At 41.7% G+C, this 17,212-nt stretch overlaps 1 protein-coding gene across 2 annotated transcripts in view; it reads right to left on the bottom strand.

The window, feature by feature from the left end:
* LOC131057366 (probable inactive ATP-dependent zinc metalloprotease FTSHI 4, chloroplastic) overlaps positions 1 to 17,212 on the bottom strand; it is a 205,404-nt gene that overhangs the window by 157,468 nt on the left and 30,724 nt on the right. For both annotated transcript variants that reach the window (XM_057991512.2, XM_057991511.2), the window contains exon 3: positions 9,759 to 10,152. In XM_057991512.2, coding sequence (XP_057847495.2) covers positions 9,759 to 10,152 — 394 coding nt within the window. The remainder of the gene's footprint in view (positions 1 to 9,758; positions 10,153 to 17,212) is intronic.

The raw sequence follows: 17,212 nt of genomic DNA, 5'->3' as shown, positions 1-17,212 counted from the left end.
TGGTACCATAAATCTGCACTTCTTTGGGTTCAGAGCTAGCCTAGCCTTCCGACATCTCTCCATGCACTCTCCCAAGGCCTTCAAATGAGTGTCCTAATCGCTGAAAATCAACCAGTCATCCAAGAATGCTCTGAAATTTCCTACTGACATCTTGTCAAAAATGTGCAAAATTATTCGCTGGAAGGTCGCGGGCGCGTTGCACAGACCGAAGGGCATGCGATTATAGGCGTACACTCCTTCCTCCACCACAAATGTGGTCTTCGACTTATCTTCTTCCGTGATACTTATCTGGTTGTACCCGGAGAATCCATCTAGGAATGTGTACATCTCGTGCCCGGCGACTTCTTCCAGAAAACTGTCAGTGAATCGGATTGGGAATGGATCCTTTATGGTTACTGCATTTAGGTACCTGAAGTCCACACATATCCTTATCTGATTAGCTTCTTTTTTAAGGGAGATGACTATTGGGGAGACCCAGTCACTTGTCTCCACTTTGAATATGATCCCTGCTTCTAGCATTTTGTTGATCTCCTCATTGACTCTGGCTGCATAGTTTTTGTTCATCCTATACAGCCTCCTGCGTACCGATTGGGCTCCTAGTACAAGGGTTATGCGATGTACGCACAGCTCTGGCGATACTCCTTTCAAGTCTTTGTAGGTCCAGGCGAAAACGTCTTTATATTCCAGAAATATCTTGATCATCTCCTACCAGTATCATCTGAGGTACTGCTTCGTTGCCTAGATTAATCTTCTCCACATCTTGTTCCTCATACTTGATGGGTTTATCCCTGTCAAACTGGTGTGCTGGCATGCCATCCACTCTTGCCATTCCTTCTTGATATCTACCATACTCTGGGGGAAAGGATTGTTCCTCCGTCTCCCTGCTTGATTCTCCTAACTCACATATTTGCAGCATGTGACATTCCGGGTGGAAGACCTCATAGTCCTCCATTTGCCAATGAAAAAGTCCTACCATCGAGCTGGCTCCATCCTCCGAACACTCGTCTAACTCCAGTACTCCTTCGTCGGGTTCTTTCCCGCCTCTGCCTCCTTCAGAGCCCCACTCCCATCGATTGGAATCTTCTGAATCGGAGTCTGATGATGCGAGCTCTTCGCTGACAGACTGGTTCCTGAGATCAATTACATACTTATGACCGTCACTCTCGATTGACAGCGTATTCTTTTTCCAGTTGTGCTTAGCTTTGGCCATGATCAACCACCCCCTTCCTAGAAGAGCATCGTACGCTTTCCTTTCCATCGGAATGACTACAAAATCCAGGATAAACTACTGCGTCCCAATTACCACCTTTTGTGCCATGAGGGTGCCGAGGGGTTTGATACCGTGTTCGTCGACACCGACCAGGTGGAAGGTCGGTGACCAGAGGGTAGGCTTGCCAAGGCTTCGCCAAGTTCCCTCCGGTAGTACGTTGACTCCGGACCCGCCATCAACGATGGTGTTAGTAAGCTTTTGTCCCATTATATCCATCTCTACTACTGCTGGTTTTCGCCCAGTGCCCACCGCGAGTAGCATAGGATTCATGGCATCCGTACCAGGTACCTTCCCTAGGTCCGTACTGCCTGGGTCCGCCATCGTTTGGTGCTTTTGTCCAAGGGTAGTGTCCATGGTTATATTTGTCAAAGCCATCCTTATCTGTGGCATAGTCTACAGAAGGTTGTACAACCGTACAGGTATTGTGGTTTGTAACATCTGCTTGATGATAAATTTTTCTAGTTCCGACCGGACCGACGTATCGGCGGCCAGGTGCGAGGCCCTCCGTTCTCCAGCCATCGCCCGCTGGATATCTGCCCTTGCCTCCTGAAGTCTTTCTTTTTCTGTGCGAGGGTCCAAGTACATGGCTTTCTTATTTTGCAACCTTGTGATTGCCAGTACGTCTTCCTTTGATCCCTCTACATCGAGCATGTTCACCCCTTTTTGTTTTGGGCAATCTATGTCCTCATGATTCCCTGGACCGCACCATCTGCACAACAAACTTCCTACATCACCTCTGTTTTGGCATTCTCGGGCAAAGTGACCCCATTCATTGCACTTCCTGCACTGAATCATTGGTCGCCCCTTCCCGTCGTATTGAATCTTGCTCCTTGGTGTGTTATTATTGGATCTGTTGCTCCCTCGTCGATTGTTTCTGTATCCTCCGGGTGAGGCATCAGGGTTTGTGGTTGGCTTTGGAGGTGTTGCTGGTGGCGTGGTTTGGTTAGGCTGGGCGTAGAGCACTTGTGTGCTCCGTGCCTTCAAGTTGTACGGGCATTCCTTGGTGGAATGTCTCGTTATTTGGCAAATGTCACTAGAAGACTTTACGGGGACAACCTCCTTTACTGTGCCCTTCGGTCTTGCAGTCAGTACACCATAGTTCTTTTCCTTCCCTACCCCTTTCTTTGTCACCTTTTAACTCCTCCATCATACTCATCATATCTTTGCAGAGTGCTTGCACTGTTTTTGATCCTTCGTCGCTGTCGTCGTCCGTACTGTCACCATCGTTGCTTAGTCGCTTCCCCCGGGATGTCTTGTTTTCATTTTCAATATCCATGGCACAATTGTATGCTTCATCGTACGATGGCGGAGGTACTACTTTCATCGTCCTTCTCAGGGATGGTACCAATCCTTCTACGAACCACGGCTTCTTGAGGCCATCCGCCGGTTGGTTCTCCATTTTGTTCAGTAGTTCCCTCGGCCATCTATTATATGTGCGTACACTTTCGTTTTTTCCTTGTTTGGTGTTGCAAATTTCCGCCACAATCTTGTTGTCGTCCCGTAGGAGTTTGAATTCTCCCTCGAAGGCCTTCTTCAAATTACTCCAGGATGTTTTATGCTGTGCATCAAGGTCTGTGTACCAATCAATCGCTATTCCTCGTAAGGTGGCTGGAAATGCCTTCACCTAGTAGTCCCGGTCGTCCTGGCCATTTGCTTCCCAGATGGTAACGCATGTCTTGCAATGCCGTACGGGATCCTCTGATTTGTTGCCCATGAATTTTGGAAGTTTTTGTTTCTCCGGGGTGTGTGCCATCGTTCTTTTCTGTGCAGTTTTATGTAGTGCCTAGAAATGGCTATATGTCGGGAAGGTACTATGTGTCCGGATGGTGTCGTACACTCCTGGTCTAGTTGGGTCCCTGCCAGCCGAGCTTTGGTCACCTTCACTTCTATAGTCCCTCCTTCCCGAGGTTTCTGGGTCCGATCTTCCTATTTTGATGCCCTCTGACAATGACAAGTTTTTAATGTCGGACAATGTCGCTTTGAAAATAGTGGCGATTTCCTTGTGCAGGTCTCATACTGCCTCCTCTCCTTGTTCCGAAAATTCCGATTGGGTGCTTTGTGATTCGGTTCCGGAGTCTTCTTCACTTGACGTCTAGTGTGGGACCTGGTCGGCGCGATCTTCCTCCGCTACGTTTGGATGTGGCAAGTTCCTGGCGACCTCGGCCAACTCCTTCCACGTACACGGTTTTTGCCTCTCCCAACTACAACTCCGACTCACACTCCGACTTCTGTTGTGTTTCTCCGGACTCCTTGAGTCGGCAACCTCTCTTAGTCGTCATCTCCTGTTGGCCTGTTCTTTTATGCGGAGGGATTGTCGTACAGTTCCCTCGTTTACTCCTTCAGTAGCAGTGGTACGTCTGTCTTTGTTCGGCCATAGGGGCATCAAGTGCCAGAGGTACGGCGCTGACTGGCCTCCCTCTCCTCTTCCGCCCTACGACTCCGTTCCTCCTACCGTCGAAGTTCCTTTGTCGTTTCCTCCCTTTTGTCTTGGAGTGCAATCAAATTCCTGGCGAGTAACCTTAGAATACTTCCAAGTAGGTCAAAGGCGGGGGTGTTGACGATGAGTTCACCACGTACCGTACCTTCTGAGACGGCTCTCTCCTGAGCCTCTCACCGTACGTACTGCGTGACCGACACGTCCCACAACTCCACCAAGTCTGTCGTCAACTGATCCTCTCGTTCCTCTTCCACGGTACTCTCTTCGTGCGTGTCGCTGTCCATGACAATTAATTGCTGGTTAAATGGTCGGCCCATTAATTGCTTCTGCCTGCCGCCATGGTTATCTCCAGGTTCGTTCAGGCAATGGCGTCAAAATGTTTAGTCCTAAAGGTATAGTGGTGGATAATCAATAACCCAGCAGTACCTGCATATACTAAGCATTCATAGAACAGAATAATTGTACATCATAACACGAATGACAGATGATAATAATCAGACTAGAAAGTTATATCTTTATTCCAATGTCTCCAATGGTTCATACATCATCCCCTGCCGAGGTTCCAACCAAACACTATATAGACCCGACGGTTGGCCAAGTTGCCAACCGTCACCAACTCCCAACTACCCGACGAGAACCTCTCGGCAGTAGCAAAACATACACACACATAACACACTTATAATTATTATTCGTACTAACATACGTTTTTACCCCTAACATGTTTCATGGCAAAACAAAACATGTTGAGATCAAATACCATTATATCAAAGATATGGTGCTGAGGAAAGCAATTCAACTCAAGTATATTTGCACTGATGAACAAACGGTTGATATTCCCACCAAGCCTCTGTCTAGAGTGAAGTTTGTGCATTTTCGAGACAAGCTTGGAGTTGTGGAGAATTCAGCCCTTGTTGAGAGGGAGACTCAGCATCAATGATCTTTTGTGATTTGCTATAATGCATCTTTCTCTGTGACAGAGAAATTTGAGGTGAAAGCCCTTGCCCATCTCTGAGCCAGAGATGTGGTTCTTTCCACAGTCTGGGAGTAGCCATGGTGGATGTCATGTGGATGTCATGTTGAGAGACTCCATGACAACATCACGTTGAGAGACTCCATGATGAATCCTTTGTACTTGTGTTTTTTCCACACATGGGAGTAGCCATGGTAGACGTCATATTGAGTGACTCCATCACGACATCATGTTGAGCGACTACGTGATGAGCACTTGTGCACATATTCCTTTCCACACATGGGAGTAGCCATGGTGGACATCACGTCGAGTGACTCCGTGATGAACCCTTCTTCCACAAATGGGTGTAGCCATTGTGAGTGTCATGTTGAGAGACTTTGTGACATGGATATTCGGAAAGATAACTCCCTAGCTAAGAGCGAGTGTTGATGTTATAGCAGAAGGAGATATCTTTCCCCTGATTGCTATCTTAACTATTATTAATACCATATTCATCGCTGTCTTATATCAGCGATCTCATTATTGTTATTTCACTAACTATTGTTAATAGTTTGCATGTTCGATATTCTACGTAATGATTCTTTTAGTTAGTATCCATTTGTTAATGGATGATTAATAATGGTTGTGTATCGGATGTTAGTGGATCGCACCCCTTCCTTGATGTGTCGCCCCAATTGGGGTCATGACTTTTCACGTGTCTTGAACGGGTATTCTATCCCTTCAATTGGGGGCATTAGGAGATACGATCGGTGAGTGATATGTTGTTCTTATACATGCGATACCTGTGAATGATCTGCTGTGTATATTTGTGTGATGCCTGAGAAATACATATGCTGTGTGGTTCGTAGAAAATATTCACTGTGCACATACATATGATCTGTGTGGATTATATGTTGTACTTATTCACCCAGCAAACACAAATAACCAAATTAATCATATTTGAGGAAACTAGCATCTAAGGGAGAAATTGATATCCTCAGCATATTGATATATTGCTTCAGATTAATACAAAATCAAAGAAATATTAATTCTGTACTTCCGGATATTTAAACTCTGATCCAAAATTTAACACAAAAAAGCACACAATATAGTCAATGCAAAGGTTGAATGGTACTGTATTTGTGCAATATGGCTTGCGCCTCCACCACAAGAAAATTATAGCAATGGATTAAGAATTTTCCCCATTAAGATGGCATTGGTCATTCGTCTAAGTGGTTCACCATGGACACCAACCCAACATTTATAAAGAAGGACCAGACGTGTTGATCGGCATTATATTTGTGTAATATGATTTGCACCTCCACCACAAGAAATTAGAGCAATGGATTAAGCATTTTCCCCACCAAGATGGAGCGTGCTCTTGTCTATAAGTTCACCATGGATGACAACCCCAGATTTACAAAGGATCACACGTGTTGATCAATCTGATCACAGAGGTGGAGCAGGAGGAGAAAGTTGTAATGTCCCCTAATGGGACCTTTCTTATATTCTGACCTAGAATCACAATTTTAGTGCATAGTAAATACAATAGAGGGACTATTGTCAACTAACGCTTGGTCTAGAACCTACACAACAGGTTAGTCAACATTTCCATTATGCTACGATAGATACAACATTCTTTATATATTGCCCAGTTTATATGAAGGATTCAACAACCCTTTCTCTCCCTACACCTATCCCCATTATGGAGCTCAAGGAGAATCACACACGGCGCCTCAAATCTATCCCTCTCCAACAAGCCCAAGAGCACCAAGGACCTCGTCAACTTGGCCTCTTGCCCCATACTCGGGGTCGATGTACCTGCTGGAGCCTAGTGCTCTCGCTTCCTTGTATTCTCCCTCCATAATTGGATAGTGAGATTGAATGGTATTATAGACTCCATTTAATTTACTTAATCGTCATATGAACAGTTAGTGATATAAAGGCATTATTACACTGTCATACATATTGCAGTTTATATTAATATTATTATTAAATTCTGCATAAGAACATTATCAGGAATCATATATTAAGCACATCCCCATACATACCACCAAGAACAAGTATTTTACTGCCTGTAACTTAATAACAGATCAGATATGATCTGATCTGATTGATGGTGATTTCCATGGATTTTTTTTATTCCTTTCCTTTATATCTCTTAATTAGAGGGAGAGGTCACACCTCTTCATCATATATGCCCTTATCATCAGCATCAAATTCGCTCAATGCAAGTCTTCATTAGCTTTGCAAGATCTTGATAGCATCACCTAACAGCCAGCCTTCACACAATGGATGAGAAGCAAGTTCGCACAAGAGAGAGAGAGAGAGAGAGAGAGATCGCCAAATGTTGGAGAGCAGATTACATGTGTTGACAGCCTTAAGAATGATTTGCCTTGTATGTGAATTGATTCATTATGCTGTGCAAATGACTTGCTTATATACTTGACTTGTGGTGTCAAGTCTCAAGTCAGCCTGCTTTGTTAATTTAATAATAATATTATGTAGATCGTCCAAATGGGTCTTGACCTATTAAGACGTTATTGCTTGATTGCCTTTACCACACACTACATGAGTTTGGGCCCAGCCCAATTACATAATCGCTCAAAATACATATTGGGCCTACCCTATCTACAAGTTACATTCAATATAGGACCACAAGTTACATCGCCCAATTAGGGTCAGACCAAATTACAAGTTACATTTATTTGGCCTGTCCTATCCACAAGTTACATTATATATAGGTCTTGCCCAAGCAAGACATAATTACAAGTTACATGTATTTGGGCCCAGCCCTAAGTTCGATTTACATAATAGATAATACATGTGTATTTTAATTTGTCATTGACAACATTAAAATACAATAGATAGGTATCCGAGCTAGCTACTATTTCAACACATTGAGCCTATAAACACAACTAGAATGACAATCCAATATGCAACTCCTCCTTTTAAACCTCTATGGGCATTTACATTTATATAAATCCATACAATCCTGTTTGGAATCTCATGAGCCTTCAGAAACCAAAAACAAGTGGAATTTGAAGGAATTTTAGGTGTTAATGGCTGCTTTAGAAGACATTACAAAGCCACCACTTCATGCAGTAATGAAACCACCTCAACAATTACAAAGCCACTGCATCTCTAGACCAGCACTTTCACACAAAGTTGCTAAAACCTTTATTTTACTACAAAATTCCAACTTCTGATGCCTACACCCTACTTCATGGGTTTTCTAGGCCGAGTTCCACTTCTCCAATGAAGTCAACTGATCTTTTTATTGAACACTTATCCTAGCCATGGCCCCAGTAAAGCCGCCTAAAATCAAGATCCAGAAAGAAACTACCACAGAAAAAGATTTCTTACATTCTTGCACTATTTTGTCAAGCTCTTGATGAGCACCAAACTAATAGCTGTCCCATGCCATATTAGAAACTCTAGAGAAGTTGATGATTATAAATGCCATAATCCATTCCCTTAAACCGAAAAAGACAGTTTGCATTCAGGTACCACTGTTTTCAAAAAAATAATTAACCAGGTTCAATATAGCTAGGTACAAGTGCACAAAATACATGTAAATTGTTGAAAAATATTAAAAATAACCATAAATCTTCATACAGAGTGATATGAAATAACAAGGATTCAGTTTCATACTTGTGTAGATTAGAGATAGATGAATCCAGTTGCAGAATTCTGATAAGGAAATCATGGGTTGTGTAGGGCCTCACAAATACCAAATTTAGGATCACTGAATCCCTTTGGCAGCCGAAATACAAGACCATGACTCTTCACCTCATATGGTCCCAATGATTAAACAGCTGCCATGTCACGCTTACTTTCAATCAAACCCTGCTTTACTTTACTTGGAAATGCAGCTAAAATTGTTTATTATTCTATGAATACAGAATACATAAATGTTGTTGCAAAAATGTTTGTCATGCTCTCTTGACCACGCTATTATTGTTTTCACTCATAAAATCAATTTATGGCTAAGTCACAAGGTTCAAATTCGACAGCCATGAAAATCGGATGAAATTCGACAAGGGAAAAATTCAAAAAAATATTCGGATCAAATTCGCCTTCTATAATTTTGTTTATTTTTAAATATATGCATACTCCTAATAAATTATTGGAATAGCGACCCTTGTTGGAGAAAATCCGAGGGCGACCCAGCAGTTGCAGACACCCATGACCCAATTGATACAAAGCATATACAAAGAATACCGACAACCAGCTGAGTTGTGTTTAGAGACGGATAGCAGTGCTTTATAGAGGAAATTCGATTAAATTCGATTTTTTTTATAGAAGTTTGAAATTCGATTAAATTCGAACCTCATCCATGAAAATCTCCGTATCCTGTGACTTAGATTTATGGTATCCCAAATACATTCCGAGACCGTATTTCCTGCTCATGGTCGGTCATCCCAGGTTCTCCATGGTCATACCTGTACAAGAGCCACAGCCCCGGGCTATACCTTGGACAAACCCAGTACAGGCCTCGTTCAAATATCCCCAGGGTACATGCAGAACCCAGTAACACAACCTTAAACTGATACACCCACCCTGTCGTAAGTATTAAGAATGAATAGAAGGAGCCTCGTTCAACTGAAAATGGTGTAACTTGAGCTGAGCGAGATATTCTAATTCCTTTTTCTTTTTAAGGTTTATAAGCTTCCATCATGGTCCTCTTTTAAGGTTTTGTAGTTTCATGACTACTACTAAACACTGATTTTGAACTTGTTTTTCTTTTATCTTCCTGAAAGAATCCACTTTTTACTATGATGGGTTGAAGTGTGTAACCATGCTATTTAAATCACTGTCTCAAATGCATATAATCATTAATATGTAATCAAACAAGATTTTCACAAGTATATAAAAATATATACAATTATAAGTGCTGTATGATACATATTATATTGGATCTTGTATATGTTCTGCACATTTTACTAATAAAAGCAAACAAGCAAATTTAAGAATTGCCTACCTACATTACTCCATTGTACATTATTCATGGTACCTCAAAAGAGAACCAAATTATCAACATCCAAGGAGTTGATGAATATCTTTATAACAGAAACTAGAGTAATTTGAAGTTTGCGTACCTGCTCTCTGCAAAAGCTCCAAGTTCACTTTTCTTCTCAAAAGCTGAAGGTTCGTCTTCCTCTTTAAACCTTGGGCGCTCAGGATTATCCCATGAATAGATCTTCCTCAGAAAGGAATCAAGTCTAAGGTATAAGAAATATGCAAGACCAAGTCGCATTGCCCATAAAACTGCGAGTGCAAATGGTGCAAATATTTGAAAAGGTATGGTATTTGTGTTCACAATCTCTACATTGATTAGCTGTTGATGTAATTTTTGCCAAATATCATTCCCACAATCAACAGGCATCCTCTTAACCACATGACGTCGAAATACAATCTCCCTTTCTGAATCATCCAGTGACCTTACAATGCGACCATCCATTGCCTTACCATCCTTGTAATGTGGCAAAATAACTGCACCAGAAAAATTACTTAATCAAAACAAAGTTCTAAATTTTCCTAATTAAGAGAAGCTGAAAATCACTTGTTTTATTAAAGAAACGAAGGGTAATACAAAAACCATCATCTTAGTGTGAAGCATGTCATACAAGCAAGACACAAGACAGAGAGAGATTTTTAGAGGAAAATAAAATAACACCTCAAAATAATCAACTGTGTGATAGCACTAGGAAATCCTTCTCTGGTAATCAAATCAGACAAACACTTGCCATCATTTGCAAGCCTACTGTAACAAAGATCACATTATTCTAGCATTTATTCATATATATTATAAATACTTCACTTCTGTGACAATGAAATTCAAACAATTTTACTCACCATACAAAGGCCAAAACTCATCTGAGCAGTTCATAGCCCTAAGTTCTAACATCATAATGTTCTTATATTTTTCCAAGGCAAGAGAGATCTTAAATTTTTATTTAAGTAATCAACATACTTTCAAACAATATATACCAAAATCTTGCAGGTATCTTTTTCCAAAAATTAATTCCAGATTCCCATATGGTTTTGAAAGATTACTATTTTGGGCCAAAGAAAATATTACTATTCTATATGTATGAAATCTTAGTACATCATATTTAAGTTTTTAACTCAGCCACGAGGACACATGGATTGGAAAAATTTATATTTTTTTGATCGGTAATAATAATTTTATTATATTGTAATGAAATAAAGGTTTACATTTCAGTATTACAAAAACCCTGATAAACTCAGGCCCCATAATCAGACCCCCCGTACATCCACCATGACTTCATTGCAGACCCGCCATACCTTTGGCATTCCATCAAAATATGCCAAAATTACAAAAAAACTTACAATAAAGGAGCATAAAAGAAACCCTTGCAGCCATTACATTCTGCAACCCATATACCCCGAGCCCATTAAAGACAGACATCGCATAGGGCTTCATTATCTACACCATGTACATAAATCAAATAATACATAAGACCTGCAGAGATTCAATACAAAGCATGGAAACAAAAAACGAAGAGGAACCACATGAGCCGTCACCTACCAACACGCCATGGAGACCGAAACTAGGGCACAGTTGAAGCGACGCTGCTCAGCCCTTCACCATCATTTCCAAAATCTTCTCCACCCATTTCTACACTTTTGCCTACATTTTCTACCTTGCCCATCTTGGTCCTCCACTTTCCCGACATCTTTCACTTGCCCTTCCCTTTCACAGAATGCTTCACACCACCACCTCTTGCAGAAACACGCAACACAAGGCCTCGAGCCACTAGTTCTTTCTCTCAAGAAAAGCTTGAGAGAGTCCCAGGAAATTGCCGCTTCTGCCCTCCGCTCATCTCGGTTCAAACCAAACAGCCAACGAGTATGGGACCAATTCACACAATTCATGAATTCCATCAATGTCCAACCCTTCTCCAGCATCGAAAACTGTCCCCCAACATTGCCATCGCCAAGAGCTCCATCAAGCCACTGAGCCAATCATCCTTCACACATTGCCGCATAACATGAACTAGAACATCCTTCTCTTCTCCCAGTTCTAAACCCCGTGCCAGAACCATGGTCACCACATCTACATTAGTCGTATACTTGTGCATGGTCTTGAGGAAGCTTTCCCCCAACAGCATCATCAGAATCTGAACAATAGCTTCGTCTCCGAATTTGAAGATGCATTTAATCCGCTTCTCTGAGACCTCACCAACAAATGCCAACTGTTGTCGAGATGTATACAAAGTGAAGGTGGCCTCCATATTTGTCACCACCTCACGATAACCTGCATCCAAATGGGCCCGGGCCCCTATAAATAAAGGCCTATCACATCCCCACATTCTTTCCTTACCACCAAATGAGTGAGATTAATAATTTCTTTGTACATCCTCCGCCACATCATCCCTCTAAAGATTTTGAAAATCTTCCAAATGGATCTTGTGCACTACTTCAAATGATGTTGCCCATTTGGACAACACATCCAACACCTCATTGCCAGTCCTTTTCACATGTGTGACCTTGTAATTACTAAAATTATTTAAATCATTTCTGATTTTTGAGATATATTTATTTAAAAACCAGGCATTTGTTTCACCTTTGACGATTGCATTAATGATGATTTGTGAGTTCCCCTCAAGGTGTAAATTTTGAACTCCGAATTTCAAACCCCACTAAACCGCCAAAAGGGCTGCTTGGGCTTCCGCTTCATTACTCACACCCCTTTCAAGATGGATTGGAAAATATTGCCACGTACAAGCTATTTGAATAATCTATGAATTATTTGTCACGTTTGCTCAAATTTAAATTATATTCTTCATTTTCTGACAATATTAAGGCTTAACATGTAAAAAACCAAACCATATCAATGGTAATTTACAAGGGAAAATCTATGTCTAACACTTATTTTATCCTTACAATTTTGCTAACTGAGGATGGTATGAAAATTGATCCAGATTCTTTGTCTGCTTATTGAGAAGTTTCTGCAGATTTGATGTTCTTAAGATAATTTTGACACTTTGTACATTTGCTGATCCAAAAAGGATCATGGTGAATAAAGTAACAAGAAATAATGTTTTTCCCAAATTTTGAAAATGTGCAAGTACTGCTGTTTTGTAAAAGAAAAATTCCCTGCCAAGTGAAGTGATGAAAATGTCTGAATACCATGGAGAATGATCCATGAACCATGGCATAAGATAGAATACTACATATGACAGAATGCGAGGACAAAAGAAACAGAAAATAGCAACATGCCATGGCGCAAGCAATAGTTCCGGAGATGGATAGTCACAGCTTTTGACATTTCATTTTTTATCTTGGAGGGGCTTCCAAAGCATAGGAGGACCACACAATGGATTGAAAAGGAGAGTTAGAAGTTTGTTTGAAAATCCTAGAAGATTAAGGAAATGCTTACACACCATAGAAGCAAAAGAAAAGGGAGTTCAAATTCACAAAGAATCAATCAGAGTAGAAAGCAACTTGAAGTTCTGAACACCCTTTTTGTACTTGTTTCCAGTTAATACAAACATTAATTCATGCTATTGGCACCTACCATGCTAGTTTTCCTCCCTTAGTGGTCACTTCCAAGGTAAACTGTGTTTTCCAATCTGTTTGTATTGATGAATTGTCATGTTCCCTTTTCAAATTAAAGATGATCAACAACCCTTTTTAAGGGTAAAGGAAATATTTTTAAATTAATGATTAAGTTGGTCTTAATATGATTTGAAAATTAATGGAACGGACAACTTAATATTTTATTTTTCTATGGGCTGCCTTGGGGCATAATAAATCTTTTGTAACTCGCAAGGAATATTAATCGGTTTTGGGAGTGGGAGTTATAAACTAATTTTAGAAGGAAATATCCAGTGAACCACGGGGACGCGTCCCCCCCCTTTTTGGGCGCGTCCCCCCGTCAGAGACGTCTCGGGGACGCGGGGACGAGGACGCGACGTCCCCCACCGTCCCGCCACCGCCACCCAAACTCCGCCGGGACGTGGAGACGTCCCCGCGTCTCCGCGTCTCCCAGGGAGACGTGGAGACGTCTGGGCGTCTCCTGGGGGACGTCTGGGCGTCTCCGTGGGAGACGCCTGGGCGTCTCCCTGTCCCTCAAGAGACGTCCAGGCGTCTCTCAAGGGACAGGGAGACGCCCAGGCGTCTCCCGCATTCCCACGCAATTAAAAGACATTTTTGCTTATTTTTTTAAGTTTTTTATAACATGTGCTTTTTGGGGGGGGTTAAGGGGTAACCCTAATTGGACGTGGGCCCCACCCTACCCCCCAAAACAACACAAAAGCATGTTTATTTTGGATTTCACTCTCATTTTGCAAAACTGATTTTTTTTCCAGCAGCTTGAAGAGGAGGAAATACTGGAAGAAGATTGATTGAAGGGGTGAGAAAAGTGACTACAAGCGTGATAGGAGCTAGAAGAAGAAAGAAGAAGAGGAAGAAGAAGATTCTTCTACATTTTGGAGAGATTTTTCAAGCACAAGGTAGGGTTTTTCAACTTCTTCTTGTTTTTTTTTTGTTTTACTTTCTGATTTTCATTGTTCTATGTCATTTTTGGTTTTTTTAATTTCTTTTCCCTATTCATCTCAAGACTCAAAATGAGATTTGATGTTGAATCTTGAGGGCAAAATGATTCATCATTTTGCCCTCAAGATTCAACATCAAATCTCATTTTGAGATGAATAGGAAAAAAATTTAAAAATATATTGTTAAACAAGGCTGATTTTATTTTTATTTTTATTTTTATTTTGTGAAATGCAGTGTCAATTTGAAATTTTCACAATGAGCTCCCAAGGCACGAGTGAAGATAACATGGAAATCCATTCTCATAGTGAGAATGATTCAAAATATGAACCTGAAAATGAGGGGGGTGACCATGGGGCTGATCCTGGAGGCCAATCTAGTTATATGGCAAGTGCAGCAGCTAGTACAGGTTGCCCTTCAGAGTTGTTGGCACCATATGCTAGGGGTCATTTTGATCCTAAGGCTCCTCTAAAACAGTTTGCTTCACAAATATCAGTACAAGGCACTGCATCACATTCAAGTGGGGGAACAAGGAAGTGGAAGTGCAATATTTGTGACAGAGAATGGTTCGGTAGCATTAGCAGGGTGAATGCACACTTTCTATTTTGGAGAGGAAAAGGCGTGAAACATTGTAAGTTTTTGGAGGAACCCAAAAATATACATTACAGAATTGAGTTTAACAGGCTTTGGGGGGTTCCAGATGACACAAATATTTCAATGCCTACTACTTTGTCTGCTAGGGCATCACTTCACGACAGCCAGAATGTGCCAGTGCCACATACTTATCATGCTTCGCAGGCGGGAGGAATGATGTTTGGATCTCCATCTACTTCCACTTCTACTGCTGCCAGGGCTGGGAAACGTAAGTTGCATACACCACAGAGCAACCCCATTGCTGATATGTTTAATGTGCAGCTGAGAGATGAGATAGATGAATCCATTGGCAATTTCTTCTTTGCCAATGGCATTCCATTTCATGTTTCACGGTCTCCTTATTATAGGAAGATGATAGATATGGTGGCCAAGGGAGGACCATCTTATGTGCCACCAAGGGAGACGAAAATGAGGACCTCGATCTTGGATAAAAGCTATTCCAAGATCAATATTTTGATGGAGAAGATGAAGGCATGTTGGGTGGCATCGGGGTGCAGCATAGTTATGGATGGGTGGACGAACATTAGCCATCGTCCACTCATCAACGTCATGGTCACATGTGCAGAGGGCCCATACTTCCTTAGAGCAGTTGATTGTACAGGGCATCGTAAAGATGCTGATTTCCAGTTTCAAGTCCTCAGGGAGGCTATTGAGGAGGTTGGGCCACAAAATGTGGTCCAAGTAGTGACAGATGCAGCCTATGTGTGTAGAGCAGCAGGGAGACTCGTTGAGGCAGCCTATAGACACATTTGGTGGACCCCATGTTGTGTGCATGCCATGAACAATGCACTCAAGGACATGGGGAAGATTGACTGGATTAGAGGAGTGGTCACCGATGCGAGAGATGTGCAGATGTTTATCTGCAACCACCACATTTCACATGCACTCTTCAGGACCTTCGTGAAGAAGGAGTTCTTGAAACCAGTTGAGACTAGATATGCATCCTATTTCATTCTCTTGGAGAGAATGATTGAGTTGCAAGAGGCATTGCAACTCATGGTTATGACTAATGAGTGGAATAGGTGGGTTGAGGCCAAGACAGAGCAGGGGAGAAGGGTGAAGGAGATAGTGAAGAGTGATGTGTTTTGGACTGATGCGAAATACATTGTCTCCATCATTTCTCCAGTATTCCAGGTGATCAGATATGGGGATGGGGATGCACCTAACCTTGGAGAGGTGTATGAGTGCATTGACTCTATGCTTGGCCAGATGAGGGCTGCTGTGCGAGTGAAGGACCCCTCTCTAGCATTCTACAATGAGCAAATCCGGCCTATCATTCAAAGTAGATGGGACAAGTTGAACACTCCTTTGCATATGGCTGCCTTTGCCTTGAATCCTAAGTGGTACAAGGCTAGACCGGGTAGAATGACACCGATTGAGGATGATGAGGTGAAGGCGGGTTTCTTTAGGTGCATAGAGAAGATGTTTGATTCCAGAGATGCCGGCACAATGCGCACTGAGTGGGGAAGATTTGCCACTCTTAGAGGTTATTCAGATGCGGCAAAGATGGATATAGACATTATGGCACAGGAGGACCCACTTTTGTGGTGGAAATGTCATGGCCTGAAATCTTTGACCACCACTCTAGCCATCCGTCTGCTATCCCAGGTTTCCAGTTCTTCAGCTGCTGAGAGGAACTGGTCTACATATAGCTTCATCCACTCTCTTAAGAGGAACAGACTTACCTCTAAGAGAGCAGAGAAGCTTGTGGCTGTACACAGTGCTTTGCGTCTCATTGACCGCAAGACACTTATGTACAAGGAGAGTCCAGCAGCACGATGGGATGTAGAGCCAGAGGAGCCTTCACAGATTGATGAGGATGATCCTACCACTTCAGATGCAGGGCTAGTTGGTGTGAGCTTGAGGGACCTTGATCCTTAGGAGTCCAGCAGTTCCAGTGAGGAGGAGTTTGCAGATGATTAGAGGCCTCCATTAGCTACAGTTTGAGTTTTCACTTTTCAGTTTTGTATTTTGTATTTGACTCGTCTCTTTTGTAATGCTATTGCTACACGTATTTGTATTTGGCTACTCATTGTAATGATGAATCATGTAATCATCTTTATTATTATAGACTTTGCAATGGCATCAGATATTCATATTTTTCGTTTTCCTTTTTCGATATTCATATGATAGAAATGAGAAATCTCCAATTTGACAATTTCATTTGTCAAATTTTATTTACTTTTAGTTTTAGCAATTAGCATTTAGCAATTAGTTACGTATCACTAATCTAAGTAATCTACTAATCTTGGTATTTCCTATAGTTTCATTTGAAATCTAATTCTTATACTGTTATACTGTTATACATCTTTTCAAAACTAGTTTTTCAAGTACTATATGTATATATATGAGCACCACCACCCTGCCACCCCCCCGC

The sequence above is a fragment of the Cryptomeria japonica genome, chromosome 5 (assembly GCF_030272615.1).
Source record: "Cryptomeria japonica chromosome 5, Sugi_1.0, whole genome shotgun sequence".
NCBI lineage: Eukaryota > Viridiplantae > Streptophyta > Pinopsida > Cupressales > Cupressaceae > Cryptomeria > Cryptomeria japonica.
This window is presented reverse-complemented; position numbering and strand designations above follow the sequence as displayed.